General features: G+C 46.7%; 1 protein-coding gene across 1 annotated transcript in view; it reads right to left on the bottom strand.

Moving 5' to 3' along the window:
- The window catches only part of Hira (histone cell cycle regulator-like protein), a 257277-nt gene that overhangs the window by 65141 nt on the left and 168583 nt on the right, over positions 1-23553 (bottom strand). Inside the window, exons 14-15 of the mRNA XM_068358689.1 lie at positions 20145-20300; positions 718-958 (exon numbers count right to left, since the gene is read on the bottom strand). Of these exons, the coding sequence (XP_068214790.1) occupies positions 718-958; positions 20145-20300 (397 nt within the window). The remainder of the gene's footprint in view (positions 1-717; positions 959-20144; positions 20301-23553) is intronic.

The raw sequence follows: 23553 nt of genomic DNA, 5'->3' as shown, positions 1-23553 counted from the left end.
TTCCGAGCCAAAAGCAAAGTGAGCTAAATCACAAGTGTGTGAGCGGGGGCAGTAGCAAGCTACGCCCCCTACCCGCACTAATTAATGGCTCGTCCTTTCAGCTTTGCCGAAAGTAATAACCCTAATAAATAGCGTAGATTTGTATCCCAGATACGGAACAAACTAATATTATTCGTTAGCCTATTGGAAGGGAACCACTGTATTGCCCGGCCACTTTCCGCCGGGAATATGACATCATCAGATACATGATATGAACTCAACAGATAAAACTTTTCTTTTTACTGAAAATGGATACTGTACATTATCAATATAAGAAAATACTAATTTACTAATATATTTGTTTATTTTTATACAAGAAAATAGATTATTTTCAAGGAAATATTTGCCCTATTAACGTACTATTTCTGATAGACTTGTGACGTCATCACCCCGAAAAAATTGTTGTGAAGTCAAAAAGTCATGTCACATAAGTCATAAGTCGACAACTACATGTACATCCAAATTATTTTTACAATTAGTAACCTGTATTGAAATAAGTGAAAGGTATAGTAACTATAAACTCTGAAAATGCTCACGATGATAAGTATACAGTATCACAAACAATTATGAGATCTTTACTTGAGATATATCACAATTAACTGGGATACTAATAAATTGATATGTCTAAAGGTTCAATACCTTTAAAGAAATGCTGCATATATCAATCAATATACTCACTAAGCAGCAGTCTGGTGTAGAAGACTGTTAAGAGGCTGCGATGAGGGATTACTTTGATAACACTGAGGCAACATGGTATATTCGGGTTGTAGCACTCTACGGACATTGGAAGATTCACCAAGTAACAACCAAGCTTCTAAATCTTGACACCTTGCAAAGGCTTCTCCTGATGTTAAAAGAACAACTGGAGTTCCTTTTAAAGCCAATGAAACTGACTTTACACCACCACTACGTCCATCAACTGCCAAAAAAAGAAAATAAACAATTATTTATTTGTAAAAGCAAGAGGATGAGGAAATATTTTCTCAATTAACATTAGCAAGATTATTTCACAAGGTACTAAAATAAAGCAAAAGTGATTGAAACATGACAAATTTGGAAATAATTTTTAATTTTCCTAACGATACAACCCTGTAGCTATTTATAGAGGATATTACTTTCGGTGAAGCTGAAAGACGCGCCATCAGACTTTTAGCGAGGGTTAACCAGTCATTAGCTGGTTATCAGGGGGAGGGTAGTAGTTCCCCCACTTTGCTTGGAGGTACAGTAGGACTTCAAGGTGGACTGCTGCTGGCAGGCCAATGTGCATAAATAGCTACAGGTTTGTATCGTTAGAAACACAAATTACTTCCAAAGATGTCATTTGTTCTGTAACTAATACAAACCAACACTATTTATAGGGGATGACTTGAAGTCTGTGCCAACTGGCTTTTGGACTTTGACCTGGAGTTTTCCCCTTATATGTTTTGCACATAATTGGTGGAAACCCTACACCTCAATAAAACCGTGCTATGCATGGTCCGCGGCCTACGCAAGCTGTGTGCTTGTGATACTAGCCCTGTGACTAGTCCAGGTAAGAGTTCTTAAGAGTCGTCACTCTTCCGAGGGTATCATGGACTTACCCAATCCCACCTCGCCAGGGGGTATGTCGACGTAATGAGTATATCTAACTATACCAGGTTACACTGGGGAAATGGTTTTACCTGCAGACAGTGGAGATCAGCTTTGTAGAGTACCATAGGTGCTGTTACTTCACAGGATGGAAGATAAAAGAGAGAGCCAGTTATTCTCTGTCATTCATCCCAGACTTAACTATGGTTAAATTCTAACCCCCCTCATCTCCTACTTGTCCATCAAGGAGCCTGAGGTTTGTAAAACATTTATTGTGTAGCCACCACATGATCAATGGAGAACGTCTCCATGTTCCTGTGGGTTACATCTTGCAGGAAGTGGGCAGTGAAGGTCATTTGATGCTTCTACACGCCCTACAAGGCCTGCTTCAGAGAGTAATCTTATAAACGCTAAGGTGGATTCCTGCCCTTAACGTTATGAGCTCTCGGTCTCTTCTATGAGGTGAAGAATAAGGATTCGATGCTTGGTCCATGACCTTGCACATCCGAGACGTGAACGTGTTCTTGGTGATCCTTCTCTTGACTTTCCCCAATCTGACGAAGAGTGCTGACACTCAGGGGCAAGCTCTTGTAGTTTCCTTGAGGTAGGGCCTCCAATTTCTCTTTGGCATAAAAACGTTGATCTGGATCATTGGTTATGCTGTGAAGGACTCCCAAACTGAATGGTTCAGATTCTGGGATCTGAGCTGACAAAAACGAGATCGAGCATTACCTAGCCCATCGTCGTGAATGAGACGTTAACCGCGTCCAATGGGTTTTGCCGAGTCTCTTGGCCAAAGCCAATACAAACTAGAGACCTGTCATCGAGGTCTGCTGCTTGGAGTCCTAGATCGAGGTCTCCTTTCTGACTAAGAGTGTGTAGGCTAAAAACTCTGTATGAGGAGGGAAGATGCCGACATGGAGGAAAGTTTAATTCTTTTCGGTCTGAAGGCGAGGCAAAAGGATTAGTAGTGGCCTTTCATTGCCGATATACCTCCCAAAGGTATCTAAGGAACTCCCTTAATGCTGGTATATTGGTATCGAGGGGAGGAATACCCCTTCCATGATACCAACTTACAGTGCACTTAGCCTGGATGGCCGAAGCTGAAGATCTACACCTGTATCCAGACATCCTCTGCAACCTGTTGCAGGAGACTCAGAGAGGGGGGAGCTGGAGAGTCTCCAGGCATGAAGTTGCAGCGAAGATACTGCTTTGTGAAAGATGTTATCATGCGGCTGTTAAGAGAGTCGCTGAGGGGGTTCTCTCGGGATCTACGTCAGGAGTTGCAAATGGGTCAACTAGGCGTGACGAGCCTGCTGGGCGTAACGAATATTACTGGCGAGAAGAGTCTGCTGGTCAAGACAAGTCTTGCTCGCAAAACGAGTCTGATGGCCTATTCCCAAAGATCAAGGGCAGGGGATTCATGAATCCAATTCCCTTAGGATTTCTCAGGATCTACGTCAGTATGTGAGACGAGTTAGAACACCCATTGATAGTCCTCAAGCAGGCCAAGACCTGCCCGAAGGCGTTTTACAACTCCTGCACTGCCTCCAATAGCTTCGGACTAGCAGCTCCTGGAAGATGGTCGTCATTGTCATCAAAGTCATCCACCCACGAGACATCATCTTGGGGTAGGTCGAGGTCGTACCTTGCACAATGGGTGTCACGGCAGGGTTTGGAGATGGTTGTTTAGGATTGTCTTGCGAAGGTCTTGATGCACTTGCCGAAGACTTTGGCACAGTCTTGGCATCCTTTGACTCCTTCCAGGGAGGAAAGAACTCCTCAAGGAGTAAAGGTCTTGATACTGATCCTAGTTCCACTGGAATCATCTCAATAGGAGAGGGAGGGAAAGTACCCACCAGAGACTTCTCTAGGAGATAGATGAGGGTGCGAGCCTTCTCAGGGAGGAGTGGGCACAACAATGCTGAGTCTCCTCTTTGACGTCCATACCGGTATCAACTTGATCTTGGAAGATTCCAGCTGTTCAGGTACTTCTCGTTTCTTCTTCAGGGGAGAGATGGAAGAAGCCTGGGATTCCAGGAGGATGAGGAACCATAGATTTTTGCAATTGGGTCTGCCAGAGGAGAGGATGACTTTTCTAGCAGAATCCTGGGGGTACTGGGTGGTCGAATGGGCGGAATACCTTCAACAAAAGGCTTGGTGGATGGCTCTACCCAGGGTATTGAGCCACAGTTCGTGACCCACAGCGGCACAGACTGAAAGGTCCCCTGAGAGGATCGAAGCTGGTTGTTTCTGAAAAGGAGGAACATTCCTACCTGGATCAATCGATGACCAGATGGGAGAAGTGGATATCTGTGGTTTTGAAGGTTCCATCTTAAGGGGGGAAGAAACAGGTTGTTTCGATTTGTTGGGTTCCCTAAAAATAGTCTTTCTGACGAGGAAACCGTGAAATGTTCTTTTAGGAGCTCGTGATGGTCAGCACTTGCAGGCCGGAGAGCGAGAGGATGAACCTCTACGAGGCGCTGGCGAACGGCAGGATGGCGAGTGCTGATGCCCCGGCGAGCGATGAGAAGTTCGTGAAGGAGAGTGTCTGGATGACTATCACCTGTCTGACGAATGGCGGTCCGTTGAATGACGATGTTCCGGCGAATGACGACGTTGTGGTGAACGATGGCTGGTTGGCAAACGCTTGCGAGTCACAGGAGGAATGTGCAAGGCTGGAGAGTGACGATGTGGAGGATTAATTTTATTTTAATTTATTTTGTTTTGTTTTGCCAAATCGAGAGAGAGAGAGAGAGAGAGGAGAGAGAGAGAGAGAGAGAGAGAGAGAGAGAGAGAGAGAGAGAGAGAGAGAGAGAGAGAGAGTGTTTATTTAAGTTTTGAGAGAGAGGGGGAGAGAGAGAGGGGGAGAGAGAGAGAGAGAGAGAGAGAGAGAGAGAGAGAGAGAGAGAGAGAGAGAGAGAGAGAGAGAGAGAGAGAGTTTATTTACTTAAGTTTTGTCAAACCGCAAGAGAGAGAAAGTGTTTATTTGCTTAGTTTTGTGAGAGAGAGAGAGAGAGAGAGAGAGAGAGAGAGAGAGAGAGAGAGAGAGAGAGAGAGAGAGAGAGAGAGAAAAAGTGTTTATTTGCTTTAGTTTTGTCAGAGAGAGAGAGAGAATTTCATTTGCTTTAGTTTTGTTAGATCGCGCGTGCGCGAGAGAGTATGTGTGTGTGTGTGCGTTTGTGTGTGCGTGTTTTGTGTGTCCGCGGTGCGCCCCGAAGAACAAGGGTAGTTAGCGAATGATTGTTTACAGTGGGAAAGACTGTCGGTATATTTGAGGTTGTTTGTTTACATTTTTTTAGCTAGGATAGGGCGGTGATGAATGTCTTGGGCGAAATCATTGGATCTTTGACTGTAGCAGGAGTCGGTTATGTTTTTTTTGTTCTTTGAAAGCCGGCTGTGAAGTGACTTTTTTATATTCGGAGTAAGTACTGTTTTTATTTATTTTTGTTAGGCGCGTTCATGAATGATAGAAAGTTTATTATTTATCTTTGATTATAGTGCGATAGTTGAGTTAGTTAGGAGTGTTCGTAAGTGTTTTTCTTTTTTATTCTGGCAGGCCGTGATTCCTCCTTTGGAGAGACCAAAGTTTTTCAGAAAGTGGATGTATTGTTGATGACTTGGCCTATATTACGATATTGTTTGGATTGCTCATTTGACTGCACAACCGTTGATGACCTGGCCTGTTTTTTAAGATTCCGATTGATGATGATAATGATGATGATGACAACTAATTGACTGTTTAGTTCAGTTGACTGGAACTGAATATAGTTCCGTTTGCCACAGATTGGTGGCTGTGCCAAGGACTGATCGGGGTGTGTGCGGAGACAGCTTTCGCATTAATAAATAAACAATTATAAACATATTTGATAGTTTGCCATAAAAGACAGTTGGCTTGGTGTTGAGGACTGTGTTGATGTCCCATAAAATATAATATACATTTTGGTTGTGGTCGAGATTAATTTTAAGTTTGTTAGGGTTTTATGTGAATGGTGTTACGTTTTTTTTTGGTATATTTATGAATTTAATGATTTGTTTTACGTGTAATTATTTTGGTTGTTGGTGGTTTCTATGTTAAGTTTATTTTGAATGCAGAATTTTTTGTGTTTTAGTTTGTGAGAAATATAGTTTTGAGGTCATGTTTTGTTTTTGTTGCCCTTCAGTCTAAGAGTCCAGTTTATGATAACGTCAGGGGAAAGTTTGTGTTGCGGAGAGAATTGTCAGAAGTAAGATTCAAGGGTGTGGGGGTTGTTTTTGTTTACATCCCGCCACAACGAGCTGTTGTTGACTGATGAGCTGCTGGTGATCGGCGCTTAGCTGGCGAACTCCGAAAGGCTGGCAAACGGCGAGCAACAGGAGAATGACAGGTAACCACCAGACGCTTAGTAAGAGGAGATTGATGAGTCGTTGGTGAACGATGAGCTGATGGAGAATGATGAGCATTTGACTATCGAAGGGAAGCTGGCAAACGGCGAACCGTTAGCGATCGATGGGAAGCTGGTGATCGGCGAACTGCTAGCGATCGATGGGAAGCTGGCGAATGGCGAACCGTTAGCGATCGATGGGAAGCTGGCGAACGGCGAACCATTGGCGATCGATAGGAAACTGGTGAACGGCGAACTGTTGTCGATCGGCGAAAAGCCGGAGAATGATGGACAGCTAGAGGTTGACGAGTCACAAGCGAGTGAAGAGAATCTAGAGGACTGCGAACAGTCGGAGTGCGACAAGCTGCCGGAGAATGACGAGCAATTGGCTATCGACGAACCGTTGATGATCAGCGAGAAGCCAGAGAATGAAGAAGTCAGTGGTTGACGAGTCATAGGCGAGAGACGAGAGGCTGGAGGACTGCGAACAGTCGGAGAGTAACAAGCTGCTGGAAAATGATGAGCAGTTGGCAATCGACGGGAAACTGGCAAACAGCAAACCGTTGGCGATTGGCGAGAAACCAAAGAACGATGGTCATCCAGTGGCTAACGAGTCACAGGAGAGTGACGAGAAGCTGGAGGACTATGAACAGTTGGCGAACCACGAATTGCGGGAGCTCGACGAGCAGTCCAAAAATCTTAAGATTCGATAGCAGCTGGTGAATCACAAACAGGTCAGGTGGTGAAAGGTCAAAGAGTGCCGGTGGACAGGCGAACACCTCAAGGAAAATCCGTGGAGTTCGATAAAGTAAGCAAAGGTCGGGAACCAGAGAGCTGTCATCGAATCTGACGAGATTCAGAGTAGACGAGCAGCAAGGTCCTGGCGAGTGACGATCCTCCGAGGGGGATTATCCAACAGACAAAGGCCGAGAGCCAAAGAAAAATCTCTTAGCTGGAGGTGAAGGAGAACTTCAGAGGCGTCAAGGAGGACCATACACTCTGTGAGCTCGTCGAGGTCAACGAAGATCTTCCGAAGGGGAGTACTGTTCAGCAGGAACAGGAAGATGTCTAAAAGACTTCAGGGTCTCCGGGCCGGGGATCTCACTCTATGACAAGAGAGATGTCCGCCCGCAGGAGACACTTGCACCCGGACTTTGCTCTGTCCTCGACGGAGGAGTCGGCTCAGCATGGGGGAGAGCGTAGTCTTTGGCAACGAAAATGCAACCTGTGTGATGAGATGTTGTTCTCAGCAATTCTCCCTGAAAGCGGGAAGGCTGCTAGACGGAAGCTGATGAAGAGAAGTTCTCTCTCGGAAGGGAGAGCGGCCCAACACCTGGGGAGGATAACTCTCCCATAGAAGGGAAGTTGTCCAACCCCTGGAGGCGAACCTCCCGGCAGCTCTCTCTGCTGCCTGTCAACAAGCAATGTTCAAGTTGAAGGTCTGCATCGAGCGCTACCAGTGAAACGTAGCCAAAGCTAGTTCCTGAGTTCACCTGAAAGGGATCACCTGACTGAAACACCCAAAGGGCCCCAGTATTACACTGCTCTTACTCCCACTCCCTCTTGGAAGGGACCTCATCTTCATAAAGGAAAGATAGAAGTCAGCGTGCTGATCTGGAGCAGCCACAGGCCCAGGAGAACAGGACTGTTACAGCGCAGGGACAGCAGATTCCAAAGGAACAAACAGCTCTGCTCTTCTATGTAGGTTATCCCTAGCCGAGAAATACAAAAAAATTATAAAAGAAAAAAATCACTTAGGAGGAACAACGAATCCATGAACGGGAAGGGTGTCCCCCCCATAGAAAACATACAAAAGGACTGCACACTCCCTGCACTGGCAGACATTGTCGAAAGAAGAAAATCGGAAGCGTAAGAACTATAAAAAAAAAAAATTACAATCAATTAATTTAGCTGACGAAACAAACTACTCAGAAGAACCACTCAACCCTCCGGCGGGAAGGGGGTTTCCCAAGGGGGAGGGGAAAAGCTAAAGGTTATGCAATCCCTCAGCCAGCTAATTACAAACAGTTATCATTTCAACTTAAGGGGAGCATCCGATATGGGTATAGATATATAAACTTTCAGATACCGAAAATTGAGATATTACTTCTATCTATGACCAAACATGCCGTACATGCCCTCAAGAAGTTTCTGGCAATAATTATTAAATATAAAGAAGATACAGTGGTTTTTAGATGGTTACGTCATCCTGACAGCGTCGTCTGCTGAAGCAGACTATGTAGGTTTGTATTACCGCATTGATTTTGCACAAATACACCAATTCTTTCCTATTTTTCGTTATCTTAATACGTCCGGCAAACATTTATCTTTAAGTCACCCACGTGGTAATGGAACACTGGAGTCTCTATATGTGGCAGTTTTACGATGTTTTACGAGTGGTTTTGTTTATTTTCCAAATATCGGGTACTTGATTAACATTCCATAATGGCCAAACACAAAAGGTCTTTAGCTGGCAGAAGGAGAAATGTGATAGTGGGATCTCAATTTAGATGGGAAAAAAAGCGTAAAGTGGACGAGAGTGATGGCGAGTCTGGCAGCAGTGAAGTGATGATGGTTACGAGTGATCAGTACCCCTAATGGAAGGGGGGGGGGACTTGGGCTGTGCTTGCTGTATTTAGTAGAAATTGTATCAAGTAAGAAAGTTATTTGTTCTTTCAGTAATTTATACTAGTTCTAAGTATCGATAACGATATTTGCTAATGAAAGCTATAATGTTTTACTTTCCTGCATACTCTCATAGAAAAACATTGACAGTCGATATCTCAAATATACTTATTGACCTTCAAAACTATTTTTCTCCGCTATTTATCAAAAAATTTCAAATCCAAATACTGTACATCGTTGTAAAGAAGAATAAATTTACAATATTTTGTATACAGTGAACCCTCGTTTATCGCGGTAGATAGGTTCCAGACGCGGGCGCGATAGGTGAAAATCCGCGAAGTAGTGACAGCATATTTACCTATTTATTTAACATGTATATTCGGACTTTTAAAACCTTCCCTTGTACGTAGTACTGTTAACAAACCACCCTTTACACCCTGTAATGTACAGAACACTTAATGCATGTACTACAGCACCCTAAACTAAAACAGGCACAAATATTAAAGGCGATTTTATATCATGTGTTTCCTAAACACCTAAAAAGCACGATAAAAAATGGCAACCAATGTTTTGTTTACGTTCATCTCTGATCATAATGAAGAAACAAACTCATTTAGTGTACACATATATGTACGTATGGTTAGTTTTTGCATCGATTATATTGATTATACAGTACTGTATGTTGATTTTTTTATTACCAATGTTTTAGTTTACGTATTTTTCTTAGGACTTCCAAATGAAATCTTTTTCTTTATGACGCCGCCTGAAACGACGGCGTGTACGCTCAGTAAACAACCACGCTCAGAACAAACAAGGCATTTAACACGCATGATGATAGTGATAAATAATGATACAGTACATACAGTATTTACAGTACAAAGCATTTACAAAATATGTTACCTTACAAATATAAATTATACAGTACTTGTACGTAGCAAAGCAGGAAAACAATTTGAGAGAGAGAGAGAGAGAGAGAGAGAGAGAGAGAGAGAGAGAGAGAGAGAGAGAGAGAGAGAGAGAGAGAGAGAGAGAGAGAGAGAGATTGTTTTACGTACGTAAATGTAAATTTTAAACAAAAAAAATATGATAGGTTACAACATGTAGACTTTTAAAACCTTCCCTTTAACTTAATGCATACAGTACGTACAGTACTAAACTATAAAACAGGTTAAAGTAAAAAATAAAGATTGTTACTGTACTCACCACGAAAGAAGTTCCAGAAAAACTTGAATGACGATGGCGATGAATTTGCTGCACAGTAGAAATGATGATGATGAAGCTGATGATGTGTTCTACTGTGCAGTCAATGATAGTATTTTACGTCTCTTCAGACGGAGGTGTCTTTTCCTGGGACACCTCTTCAACTTCTTCAATTTCTTCCGAAGGCGTACTAGCAGGAGGAACTGGCTCTTTTTTGCGAGGCTGAAAAAACATTGTGATCGGAAGTTGTTGCCGCTGCTTCTTTTTTCGATCCAAGAGCATCCTGTAGGGAGTCGTGATGTCATCGACCTTGTTGCAGAATTGCATCGAGCGAACCATATCCTCGTCCCACTCTTGCAACATTTCTTTCGCCTCCTTCATATGGTTGCAGAACTTGGCGAGCCGTTCTAATGTTAAGCCCGTTTCTTCTACATTTTCTTGGGTCTCTTCCTGGGTACCCTCACTCTCTTCCTCACTTGCCGATTTCGTCAGGTCTTCGAGGTCTGCGTCAGTTAGGGGCTGGGAATGGCAGTCCAACAACTCGTCGACGTCTTCAGTCGTCATGTCGCCAAACCCGTCACCCCCAATTATGGCAGCCAACTGCACAGATTTCCGTATTGCAGAGTGTTGGATTTCCGACGGAGTAAATCCCTTGTCGTCGTAAACAATATCGGGCCACAGCTTCTTCCAGCTCGCATTTACGGTTGCAGGTTTCATCTCTTGAAGTGCCTTTTGAATATTCTGCAGGCACGTGGCTATGGTGTACTGCCGCCAGTACGCCTTCAAGTTGAAGTCTTCATCCTCGTCATCTTGGGCAGCATCCACACACGCAACGAGGTCCGCCAAGGTATTCTTCGTGTAGAGGGCCTTGAACGCCCTGATAACCCCCTGGTCCATTGGTTGAATTAATGACGTGGTGTTGGGTGGCAGGAACTCAACCTGAACGCCCTCACGCGACAGGTCAGTTGCGTGTCCACCAGCGTTATCCTTAAGGAGAAGGATCTTGAATGGCAAGCCCTTCTCTAAGAGATATTCATGGACTTGCGGGATGAAACACTGGTGGAACCAGTTGGAGGTCAGCATCTTCGTAATCCATGCTTTTTGATTATGCATCCAGTACACGGGAAGGAGATTCTTATTTTTGTTTTTCAAAGCGCGAGGATTTTTCGACTTATAAATAAGCCCCGGCTTTAACAAAAATCCAGCAGCATTGCCACACATCACGAGGGTAACGCGATCCTTGAATGCCTTAAAGCCAGAGGCTTTGGCTTCCTCTTTGAACAGGAAAGTTCGCGACGGCATTCTCTTCCAAAACAAGCCGGTTTCATCCATATTAAACACTTGTTCCGGCTTGTATCCACCTTCAGCGATAATGTTCTTGAAAGTCTGGTTCACGTAAGTTTCAGCAGCGGCAGTGTCAGCGGAAGCAGACTCCCCATGCAGGGAAACGCTTTTCAGGGCGAAGCGTTTCTGAAACTTCGCGAACCATCCTTTGCTGGCGGAAAAACGTTGTTTCTGACGCTGGGAATCAGTGGAGGTCCCTGGTTGAGGATCATCTACATCATCATCTTCTTCAGCATGGTCGCCATCGTCGTCATGAGGTTCCTTTGCCGCAAAATTCTCATACAAGCTCAAAGCCTTTGTTCGGATGGTGTTCGTATCCAACGCTATGTTCTTCTTCCGACAGTCGGCAATCCACACAGCTAAAGCACCTTCCATGCGTACGATCGTTTTATTACGCGTTGTAACGACTCGCTTCGCTGATCTGCTAAAGGTGATTGCAGCAGTCTTTCTAATGTTCGCCTCGTCCTTCCTGATGTAGCGAACGGTGGATTCGTTGATGCCAAAATGGCGGCCGGCGGCCGCGTAACTTCTACCATCTTTTAACATGTCGAGAAGCGTAACCTTCTCAGCTATCGTCATCATTCTTCGGTGGCGTTTAGGCTCACTACCAGCCTTACTAGAAGCAGAACGCTTGGGAGCCATTGTAACAGAAAGTTCAACAAAAAGTTCAACTTAAAACAGTCGCACACAGCACAGATTCAACTTCACAAACTTAAGAACGTCTACTCAGCAATACGCGGAAAGAGAAAGTGAACGATGCAGTCCCGCGAGAACTTTGATGCTGCGGGTAGAAGATGCGGGCAAAACACCAATCACAGGCTAGATAACAAAACTTGAGTTTTGATTCGTCATCTATCAGCGCTTAAACCAATCACAACCCGTCTTATACAGTACTATGGTGCGTTGGTTACTCATAGAAGATGTCCCGCGCACACTGAACGTACGTAGATTAAGTACAATACCGTAATAATAATAAATAATGATAATAATACTGTACAGTAATAATAATAATAATAATGATTAATAATAATAACAATAATAATTTTATTAACAACAACAACAATAATAATAATAATAACAATAATAATAAAAATTTACGTACGTACGCTATTTTACGCCTCTCTCTCTCTCTCTCTCTCTCTCTCTCTCTCTCTCTCGTACGCTTACAGTACTTATTCGAAATGTGATTTTTGCAACAAAGAATATTATTGGATGCAGTACTGTACTACGTACGTATACATACAAAAGATTCATGGAAAAGAAGCACATCCATTACAGTACACACCATTCTAATATGGTATGACTGCATCTGATTTGCGTTTCATGTTCGATTTAATTTTACTACGTACTGAATTATCGTATGATCACATTCTCTTTTCGTGTTTTATTTCTTTCTGTGCTGAATTATATATCATATGTAATGCAATGAACAATCAGTAAGAGCAGATATTACTATAATTACAGTATTAATGGAATTACAGGTAACAAAATATCGTATTTGGTTATCTTCAGATTTCGCGGTATTTTCGAATTTTCCGGAAAATCCGCGATATGTATATATATATGGGTTATGGGAAAACCCCGCGAAGTGGTGAATCCGCGATTGTCGAACCGCGAAGTAGCGAGGGTTCACTGTAGAGGAATTTTTTGTAAAGAATATTTTCTGTTTTTTTGTATTTTTCAAACTTTTAAACTATATAAATAAATAAATATTTATATAAAAATAAATACCGAAAATATGGAAAATTCCTACTAGCATTGTGTTTACATTGTAATAAACAAAATTCGTGGAAATTTTTAGTTTGTTCTATTCAGTACTTTTTGATAAAAATCAAAAATTTTAAGTAATTTGTATTTTTCCTAACAGTACTTACCTCGAACTACTTTCTTAGGGGAGTATCTGGGATCTCCTCCCATCCGACCAGAATTTTGTGTAGTTTACCCTACTCCCATTTTCTATGCGGGGTAATACGCGCTCAGAGACGACCCGGGGTCAGAGAGCATGCTTGCTCAGGTCTCGATCTCCAGTAAGTTTTGACAGATAGGTTTCTATTAAGTCCTGTAAGGCACTCGGGGTACGATGGGCGGGCCATAACCCGAAAGTAGTTCGAGGGAAGTACTGTTAGGAAAAATACAAATTACTTAAAATTTGTGATTTGTTCCAACACGGAGTACTTACCTCGAACTACTTTCTTAGGAGACTTATACCTTAGGAGGTGGGAGTGTACCACAGGACCCAGAGACTGTGATGAGGAGAGAAAAGGGGGGAACCTAGATAGGAGGCTAGGTTCTGCTGACCCTCCAAGAGAAAACATGAGAAATAGGGAAAACTACCCAAAAAACTATCTTAGTGTCCAAGTATCTCAACTCTGTAAAATTCCTTGGAGACGTATCCATTCACTGACGATGTATCCCATGGAAGTTAAAAGATTTTAGGGTCATTTCAGGGAAGGTAATAAGGGAACAGAGGGGGGTAAGGAAGGAACCTGTGTCTCTTGGACTTACTGCCCGTGGTTTCCCTGGGGCTACACCTTTAAATCTTTTGAAGCGCTGAAATGACGGGACCGAGAGAGAATCCGTCCAGGGACCTTCTCGAACATTCCTTCAAGTAGTGAGCTGTGAAGGTTGACTGACTAGCCCAAGTACCTGCCCGCAGGATTTGGCCGACTGCCATGTTCTTCTCAAAGGCCAAAGAAGTACTAAGCCCTCTGATGTCGTGGGGTCTAGGCTTACCCGGAATAGGAATCCCTACACTACTGTAGGCTCTCATGATCACTTGCCGTAGCCAGAAGATCGTATTTTTAGAGACTGGTTTCTTTACTAATCCTGAAGAAACGAAGAGACTCTTGATTTCGGGTCTAAGTCTGGCTGTCCTCTCCAAGTACTTCCGTACTGCTCTGACAGGGCACAGCCGCAAGTCCCTCGGGTTGTCCGAACGTGGGATTGCCGGCACCGAGAATCCTTCAAACTTGGGGTCCCAGACTGCTAGGTTCTGGGTCTTGGCCACGAAGGATGGTACGAACCTGAAGGTAGCTTCACGCCAGCCCTTCGAGTGTGACACCTCGTATGAGAGTCCATGAAGGTCCCCTACCCGTTTTGCTGATGCCAGCGCTAACAGAAAAACTGTTTTGAGGGTGAGCTCCTTGTCCAAGATGTCCTTTAGGGGTTCGAAGGGAGGTTCTGAAAGCATCTTCAGAACTCTAGCCACGTCCCACTGAGGCACCCTAACTGCTTGAGGGGGCACGATTGCTCGAAGCTCTTGATGAGCATCGAGATGTGTCTGGAGGAACCCAGGTCGATGCCCTTCAGGAGGAAGACTTGTCCTAGGGCGGCTCGGACTCCTTTAACGGCTGGGATGGACATATTTACCTCGTCCCTGAGATAGACTAGAAAGTCAGCTATCTCCGGGATGGAGGCTTTCAACGGCTTGATGTTCATCGCGACGCACCACTTCGTGAAGGTAGCCCCCATTTAGCCTGGTACACAGCGGCTGACGACCGTCTCAGGTAACCTGACATCTTTGTTGCGGTCTTCACCGAATACCCTTCCTTCCTCAGGTGATGCTGGAAAACCTCCAGGCTTGAAGGCAGAGGGACCAGGGGTTATCGTGGAACCTTTGAAAGTGTGGCTGCCGGAGAAGGTCTGATCTGTCCAGAAGGGGCCAAGGTGGAAGGCGCGCCAGTTCCTTTAGATCCGCGAACCACTCTCTCTCCGGCCACCAGGGCGCTACCAAAGTCATCCACAGGTTGTCCGCTCTCCTCGAATGCCGCCCCCGGATCTGGCACAGGAGAACAAAACACGGGGAGCTGTGCATTCAGCCTCGTAGCGAAGAGGTCTATTACTGACGAGCCCCACTTCTGAATCAGAGTCTTGGCCACTTCTGGGTGCAAGGACCAATCGGACCCCACCACTTGACCCATTCTGCTGAGGCCGTCGGCCAGGACGTTTCTCTTCCCTGGAATGAATCTGGCCGAGATCTTGACCTGCTCCATTTCGGCCCATTCCAGGAACTCCAACGTGAGGCCGCACAACTCCTTCGATTATAGCCCTCCTTGCTTCCTTATGTAGGCCACCACCGTGGCGTTGTCGCACATCAGTGCCACAGTGTTTCCCCGGAGCCTCTGAACGAACGCTAGGCACGCCCTTTGCACTGCCCTCATTTCCAGTACGTTGATGTGCAGGTTCTTCTTTTCGGCTACCCACCTTCCTCTCGCTGTGCTGTCGAGGAGATGAGCACCCCAACCTTCCTTGGATGCGTCCATGAACAGGACCATCTCCGGAGGGTCGGCTGCGAAGGGCATCCCGTTGAGGGTGTTCGATCTGTCGTGCCACCACTCGAGGACCTCCTTCGTCTCCGAGGACATCGGGACCACCTTGTGCGGGGAGTCTCTCTGGTTCCAGGCCTCCTTCAGGTTCCATTGTACTCCCCTGAGTTTGAGTCTCCCCTGTGGGACGAGCTTCTCTAACGACACGAGGTGGCATATCAGTCTCTGCCAGTCCCTGGCTCTCCTGGGCTGACCCGACAGGAAGGGCCGTAGAATCTGGCCCAAGTTGTCCAATCTCTCCATGGAAGGGAAGGCTCTCGCCAACTGGAGTCCAGGACCATCCCGAGGTAGGTCATCCTGGTGGAGGGTATCAGTTGGGACTTCTCCAGGTTGATGGTGATACCCAGGACGTTGCAGAACTGCAGGAGCTTTGCGCCTTGCTCCGTCAGTACTTCCCTTGAGGCTGAAAGCAACAACCAGTCGTCCAGGTACCAAATCAGGCGGATGCCCTGTTCGTGTGCCCAGGCTGAGACTGTTGCGAAGATCCTCGTGAAGACCTGAGGGGCTGTGGACAGACCGAAGCAGAGGGTCTTGAACTGTACCGTTTGGGTACCCCATTTTACCCTTAAGTACTTCCTGCTGGAGGGATGGACAGGGATCTGGAAGTATGCATCCTTGAGGTCTATGGACATCATGAAGTCTCCTTCCCTCAAGGCCGCTAGGACTGACTTCGGAGTGTCCATCTTGAAGTCGGTCTTGCACACGAACCTGTTGAGGGCTGAGAGGTCTATGACCGGTCTCCAGCCCCCTGTTGCTTTTTCCACCAGGAAAAGTCTGCTGTAGAACCCTGGACCTGGGTTCTTGACTGGTTCCATTGCCTCTTTCGCCAACATAGCAGAGACCTCTTCTTGTAGGGCCGTCCTTCTCAAGGGGTCCCTCGGTGCCAACCATTCCGCCTGTAGATCTGGTATCGGAGGTGGGGGGTCCACCAGGAAGGGCAACCTGTACCCTTCTACCCTTCTTTCAGGACTGTCACGGTCCACGGGTCCGATCCGTGGTCCCGCCATGCTTGCCAAGAATGTTTGAGGCCTCCCCCCACCTGAGGCTTCGGCAGGAGTAGGGGGCCTTTCTCCCTATCTCCTTCGAGAGGCGCGGCCCGATCGACCTCTTCTGGCGGCTGAATAGGAGGGCCTGAAGGCTGACTACGCAGCCGACGTTCCTCTATGGGAGGGCTGCGAAGGTTGCTGCCAGGATGTAGTAGGGGCGTCTCTCCTGGGCTGGTTAGGTGAGGCGCAAGGGGGTAGAGGGACGTCAGAGGGTGTCCTTCTATGGGTGGGTCTTCTTGCTGGAGGGGGCCTGGGTTCTCCCGCATCCTTTAGTTTCCTCACCCTCTCCACCATCTCTTCCACCTCCTTGAGGGGGAACACTGAGTCGTCCCACAGTGGAAGGCTCCTCAGGGACCTCGCTTCTCTGTCAGGGAGCCGCCTTACTAGTCTGCTGAGCACAGTGTCCCTTTTCCTCAGTATCCAGTTGGCAGTCTGTGCTATGGATTGATAGGAAAGGAACTTCAGGGCCTTACATCCCGAGCTACACAGATCCTTCAGCAAGGCCTGATTCTCCGGGATTGAGAGGTAGTGCGAGGACTGGAACCCTACCAGCGTGGAGGCCCACCAATCCAGCCACGATGACACGTGAACTAAGTCCCTGGACAGCTCCTCCATCATGGAAGTCTCCGCCGGGGAGAAACAAACCGGGGCAGTGGTAGCCCTCTCCTCTGCTGCTCCCTGTCCCAAGATGGCGACTGCTGGTTCCACCACACAGGGCCCCGCGCGATGTCCTTCCGGGAGGTAGAACCGGGACTGTGTCTTCAGTCCCTGGAGAAGTCTAGAGGCGCTCTGGCTCTTGGGAGCTTCCGCATGATTGGCCACGATCTTGCTAACGTGCGCCAATCCCAGCTTAACATCTTTAGCCAAAGGGAGGGCTAGCGAGGGCCTCTGTTGTACAGGCGCATCCACCAGCCTGCTGAGGCTCGAGAGCCAGACTTCGTCAGTAAAAGGCTCAGGTTCATCCAGCCTATGGTGTCGCCTGATGAGGCCTATCACCCTCCTGTATGCTGAAACCTCCGGTGGCGAACCTTCTTCCCCGTCCTCTACATTCTCCGTTGGGCGTCCCAGTTCTCGTGACGGAGGACCTCCGACAGGGGGAGACGTACGTGGAGGAGGAATCTTCCTGGAGTGGTCCAGTCTCCTCGCTTCAGGCAATAGGACGGGCATCGCCGCTGGAACGGAGGCCTCCGTCCTGGATTTATCCCTTCTTCCGGCGGACCAGGGGTCTGCGGGCATGCCCGTCGAGGAAAGGAGTTTCCCTCGCTCCGGACGATGCATCGTAGATCTTGAGGCGGGACGCGGCTGCCAGACCGAAGGGGTGACTCTCTCCGCTGGGCGGATGGAGTCGGAACCTTCGCGGACTTATGCCTGTCCCTTGGTGCCTGATGAGACGAGTCCCTCCGTCGGTCATACTTACTACTGGAGACAAAACCTACCGGTGAACGGGACCTAGGGCGTCATCCCTAGGTGCCCGGGACTGCTGTAGCCCCCAAAAGTTGGCTATGGGGGATGGAGACCCGCACTCATTCTTCCTCCAGCGAAACACTTCTCCTGAACTTTCTCCTGGGGGATCTAGAACGCCTACTCACGTGGCAGGATCTTGAATGGGAAAGTGCCCTATCTCGCCGTCTCCTATGGTCCCTCGGGGCTTCGTCTTCTCATGAGTAGGAGTAAGCCTCGACTGAGGAGCCCGAAGACCTGTTGGACCTCGCTGAGGGGCCTGAATCGCGCCGCGTTGCTGATGGTTCTACATGGTGTTCGGTCAGCGACGAAGGCTCCATGAAGACGGCCGGGAACGTAGCTGAAGGCGTTGGAGGGGAGGGGGAGCTCCTCGCTGGAGAACCAGGTCTCAAATTCCTCTTCCATCCTCAGGGGAGATCTGAAGGGCTTCTTCGGAGGCGCCCACACGAAGGTGTCTGACGGCGGCGAGTCCTCCTTCTCGGCGGCACCCTCGGCTGCTGACGCACCTGAAAAACCTGCCCAAGAGGCGGGAGAAGAGACTGCAGCAGTTTTACCCCACATCGGATCGTCCGACGAGACGGGACCTGCTTTCACCAGGGCTCCGTCCCCCGAACACACATCCGCCCCTCCCTCAGGCCCCCCACTTGCCTGGACCGAAGACACAATCCCACTGTCAGGTAAATCTGACTCCTGGGGAAGGACCACAGGCCGCTTCCCCGCACAGACATACCTCGACCCCTACACTGGGTAGGGGAAGACGGCAGAGAGAGACTGTCCAACGGGACGCCGGGCAAAGCAAGAGGCGAAGAGACATTGGGCTTCCTAGGAGAACGTCGAGCGGCCTTCTTCTTTTTGGTGCCGTATCGCACTCCGGACACGTGGCTGTAGGGGAACACACACTGCCCCTACACGAAGAACACAAGGAGTGCGGGTCAACTTCGGGCTTAGAGAGGAAAGTACCACACGATTTGCCGGCCACAGGCCAAGGGTAATGACGGGGATGCTCCATAACGCACTAGTAAGACACCGCGAGACACAGGAACACAGAGGGAAAGGATATGGGAAGCACACAAAGGGACCACGTAAGGACCGCGTGACACACAAAGAGGTCGGGGACACAAAGGGTCGCACTGGATTAAGAGAGAGCGTCGGGATGTTAACGCTGACGTGACCAAAAACTTACTGGAGATCGAGACCTGAGCAAGCATACTCTCTGACCCCGGGTCGTCCCTGAGCGCGTATCACTCCGCCAGAGATTACCCCGCATAGCAAACGGGAGTAGGGAAAACTACACAAAATTCTGGTCGGATGGGAGGAGATCGCAGATACTCCCCTAAAAAAGTAGTTCGAGGTAAGTACTCCGTGTTGGAACAAATTTAATTGAATTTTTTTTGTTTAATAAATTTTTTACTTATAAAAAAAAATAATAGTCCGAATTCAATGAAACTCGCACTGATTTATCTCCGCACTAGGAGGTATAACATATATAAAAATAAGGTTCATCAAGTGATAAATAACGGTTTTGAGTTCAATGGTGGATGCTCCCCTTAATTAATGAAGAACACCATTTGGGAGCGCAACCTAACCCGTGAATAGGAAAGGTATTCCCCCAAAGAGGATTAGCCGGCTGCACACATAACACGAGTCACTCAGAAGGCCACCAGCCTACGTGTTATCCATCATCTTTGGGAGTAGGGGGGGGGGGGGCGATTGTAAGAGAAAAGTTCTCCGCCCTTGATAACCTTCTGCACTTTGCTATAAAACAAAAAGCAACAATCACTGTAAAGAAAGCTTAAAATATATATAAAATCATTAAGAATGATTTCATAAAGATAAAAGAAAAACATAAGATTACGAAAAAATAACTAAAATGGCAGGTAAGTTGGAGCGGGGAAAGAGAAGTCTCTCTCCCCGTGCTAAAAGCAAAGTTGGGTTCACAACCCAGATGTGAGCAGGGTAGCTATTACACCCCCCCCCCATCCCGCTAACAAGCTGATGGGTGGGTAACCTTTGCTAAAAGTTTAATGGCTCATCTTTCAGCTTTGCCGAAAGTGATATAACCTATACTGTAAATAGCGTTGGCTTGTATTAGTGACGGAACAAACAGAACTTTGGTTACAAAAACATTATGTGTTTACAACTTGAATAAAAACCTAGAGGATAAAAAATACCTAAATATCTGATAGATTCTGAGAGTAATCTCTTCTTTTTTCCTATATCCCAGATAATAAGGGTGGCATCTGTAGTGAGTACAATGACAATGTCTTCCTCTAAAAATAACTGGGAAGCTCTTCCGGGAAGTTGTAACGGAGGTAATATCATTTCCCCTGAAATAAAAATAACAATATTGATTGGAGCAGGGGATACATGAGTCATAGAAGAACCTACTGTACATTGGTTGTAAAAATGTAACATCTTATTAAATCTATCATAATAATCACAACCTTGACAACTGAGTAGTAATTATTTGTTATGACCTAGTCTGGAATTTCCATGTAAACCAGATGGGAAATTAGGAAAAAAAAGAGTTTGTTAGATTTTTACTCAATTTTGTTAAAGTTTTTATAGTTTATAAAGTGATATTTATTCTAATATTGTTGCTCTTCTTAAAATATTTTATTTTTGCTTGTTTCCTTTCCTCACTGAGCTACTTTCCCTGTTGGAGCCCCTGGGCTTATAGTATCCTGCTTTTCCAACTAGGGTTGTAGCTTAGCAAGTATATAATAATAATAATAATAATAATAATAATAATAATAATAATAATAATATTAATAAAAAGAAAAACCCACTCAAACCTTTACAATCCTAGAAAATGACAAATTCGTAGATAATTTGTATTTTTCCTAACTATACAAACCTTAGCTATTTAATATCACAAATTTTAAGTAATTTGTATTTTTCCTAACATACTTACCGAGAACTACTTTCTTAGGAGGTACCTGGAATCTCTCAACCGACCAGAGTTTTGTGTAGTTTACCCTACTTCCGTTTTCTATGAGGACTAACCCAGTCGTAAGGAGAACATGCCCTGAGGCTAGTCCCCAGCCAGGTCGCGTGTTAGCTTGGGTCTCGATCCTCAGTAAGTTCCTGGATGGTACAAAATGTCTTAAGGGTCAGTAAGGCACTCGGGGAAGGAAGGGAGGGCCATTACCCGAAAGTAGTTCTCGGTAAGTATGTTAGGAAAAATACAAATTACTTAAAATTTGTGATTTGTTCCAACACAGAGACTTACCTCGAACTACTTTCTTAGGAGACTTACACTTTAGGAGGTGAGAGTGTCTTCCTGAACTCTAGACCAAGCTAACCGGGCGTCCAGGAACCTAGGTGGGCAACTAGGTTCTAAGATATCCGGAAAACGAAACAGGGAAAAATTACACAAAGAGCTCATGTTAGTGTCTAAGTACTCACCCTTTAAAAAATTCCATGATGCTGAGTCCTGTGGCGAAGTTGTGAAGACGTGTCTTTTGCAGGTTGTATCTGGGGCTATCTCCGAGTAGGGAAAGGAAAAAGGGACAAGGGTGAAAGGGAACGAACCTGTGTCTCTTGGTCTTGCTACCCACGATTGTACCTGGGGTTTCACCGTTAAATCGCTTGGAGCGCGGAGATGACTGTCCCAATAGAGAAACCGTCTAAAGATTTCCTCGAGTAATCCTTGAGGTAATGCGTTGTGAAGGTCGACTGGTTCGACCAGGTGCCTGCTCTAAGGATCTGGGCCACCGCCATGTTCCTCTCAAAAGCCAGGGAAGTACTTAGACCCCTAATGTCATGGGGCCTGGGATTACTTGTCAGGGGAAGACCCGCATTGCTATAGGCCCTGACAATCACCTGTCTTAGCCAAAAGGAGATGGTATTCTTAGATACCTGCTTTTTTGTTGCACCCGTAGAGACAAAAAGATTTTTGATACCAGGGCGGAGATTAGCCGTCCTCTCAAGGTATTTCCTCACGGCTCTGACGGGGCACAGCTTCAAATCTTCTGGATTCCCTGTCCGAGGAATAGCCGGCATTGAGAAGCCCTCGAACTTAGGGTCCCAGACCGCTGGATTCTGTGTTTTCGCTACAAAAGAAAGGACGAACCTGAAGGAGAGCTCTCGCCACCCCTTCGAATGAGAGACTTCGTAGGACAACCCATGGATTTCTCCTACTCTCTTAGCTGAGGCCAAGGCCAACAAGAAGACCGTCTTGAGAGTGAGATCCCTGTCCACTATGTCCTTCAGGGGTTCGAACGGTGGTTCACTTAACATTTTCAATACTCTTGCCACGTCCCACTGCGGTACCCTGGAGGCTTGTGGAGAGCATGCTCGTTCGAAGCTCCTGATGAGCATAGAGATGTGCCTAGAGGAGCCCAGATCAATGCCCTTCAGAAGGAAAACTTGGCCCAAGGCTGCACGGACTCCTTTGATGGCCGGTATTGACATGCCCACCCTGTCTCTGAGATGCACGAGGAAATCCGCAATATCTGGAACCGAGGCTTTTAGAGGCTTGATGTTCTTTGAGGCACACCATTTCGTGAAAGTAGCCAATTTTGCCTGGTAGACCGCTGTTGAAGATCACCTCAGATAACGCGACATCTTTTCAGCTGTTCCTGCCGAATATCCTTCCTTCCTCAGGAGCCGCTCGATAGTCTCCAAGCGTGAAGGCGAAGAGACCGAGGATTGTCGTGGAACCTTTGGAAGTGTGGTTGCCGTAGTAGGTCCAGTCTGTCGGGCAGAGGCCACGGGGGAAGACATGCTAGATCTCTTAGATCCGCGAACCACTCTCTCTCAGGCCACCAGGGCGCTACCAAAGTCATCCTTAAGTTTTGAGCTGCCCGTACTCTGTTGAGCACTTGCCTGATCAATGCGAAGGGAGGAAAAGCGTACACTTCGAGGTTGTCCCATTTGTGTCGAAAAGCGTCCTCCAACGCCGCTTTTGGGTCTGGGACAGGAGAACAAAATACGGGGAGCTGTGCGTTCAGTCTGGTTGCAAAGAGATCCATCACCGGCAAACCCCATTTCTGAATGATGAGCCTGGCCACTCCTGGGAGAAGAGACCACTCGGTACCCACTACTTGGCCCATCCTGCTGAGCCCGTCGGCTAGGACATTCCTTTTGCCTGGAATGAACCTTGCTGAAATCACGATTTGTTCTGACTCGGCCCAATCCAGGATCTCCGTGAGATCGCACAACTCCTTCGATTTTAGACCTCCGTGATTCTTTATGTACGCTACTACAGTGGCGTTGTCGCACATCAACGCCACTGTGTTTCCCCTCAGAAGATCTACGAACTGTAGGCACGCTTCTCGGACCGCCTTCATCTCTAGGACGTTGATGTGTTGATCTTTCTCTTCGTCTGTCCAAGATTCTCTCGTTGACTTGTTGAGATGTGCTCCCCACCCCTCTTTGGAGGCGTCTGTGAAGAGAAGCATCTCGGGGGGCTCGGTTGCGAAGGGCATCCCCTTGAGGGTATTCGGCCGACATTGCCGCCACTCCAAGGAGTGTTTTGCCTCCGGAAGGACGGAAATTAACTTGTAGGGCGAGTCCACTTGGCTCCAGAGCCCCTTCAGGTTCCATTGGATGCCCCTGAGTCTGAGCCTCCCTTGG

The sequence above is a fragment of the Palaemon carinicauda genome, chromosome 35 (genome assembly GCF_036898095.1).
Source record: "Palaemon carinicauda isolate YSFRI2023 chromosome 35, ASM3689809v2, whole genome shotgun sequence".
Classification (NCBI taxonomy): domain Eukaryota; kingdom Metazoa; phylum Arthropoda; class Malacostraca; order Decapoda; family Palaemonidae; genus Palaemon; species Palaemon carinicauda.
The sequence above is the reverse complement of the archived record's forward strand: the minus strand, read 5'-3'. Positions and strand labels throughout refer to the sequence as shown.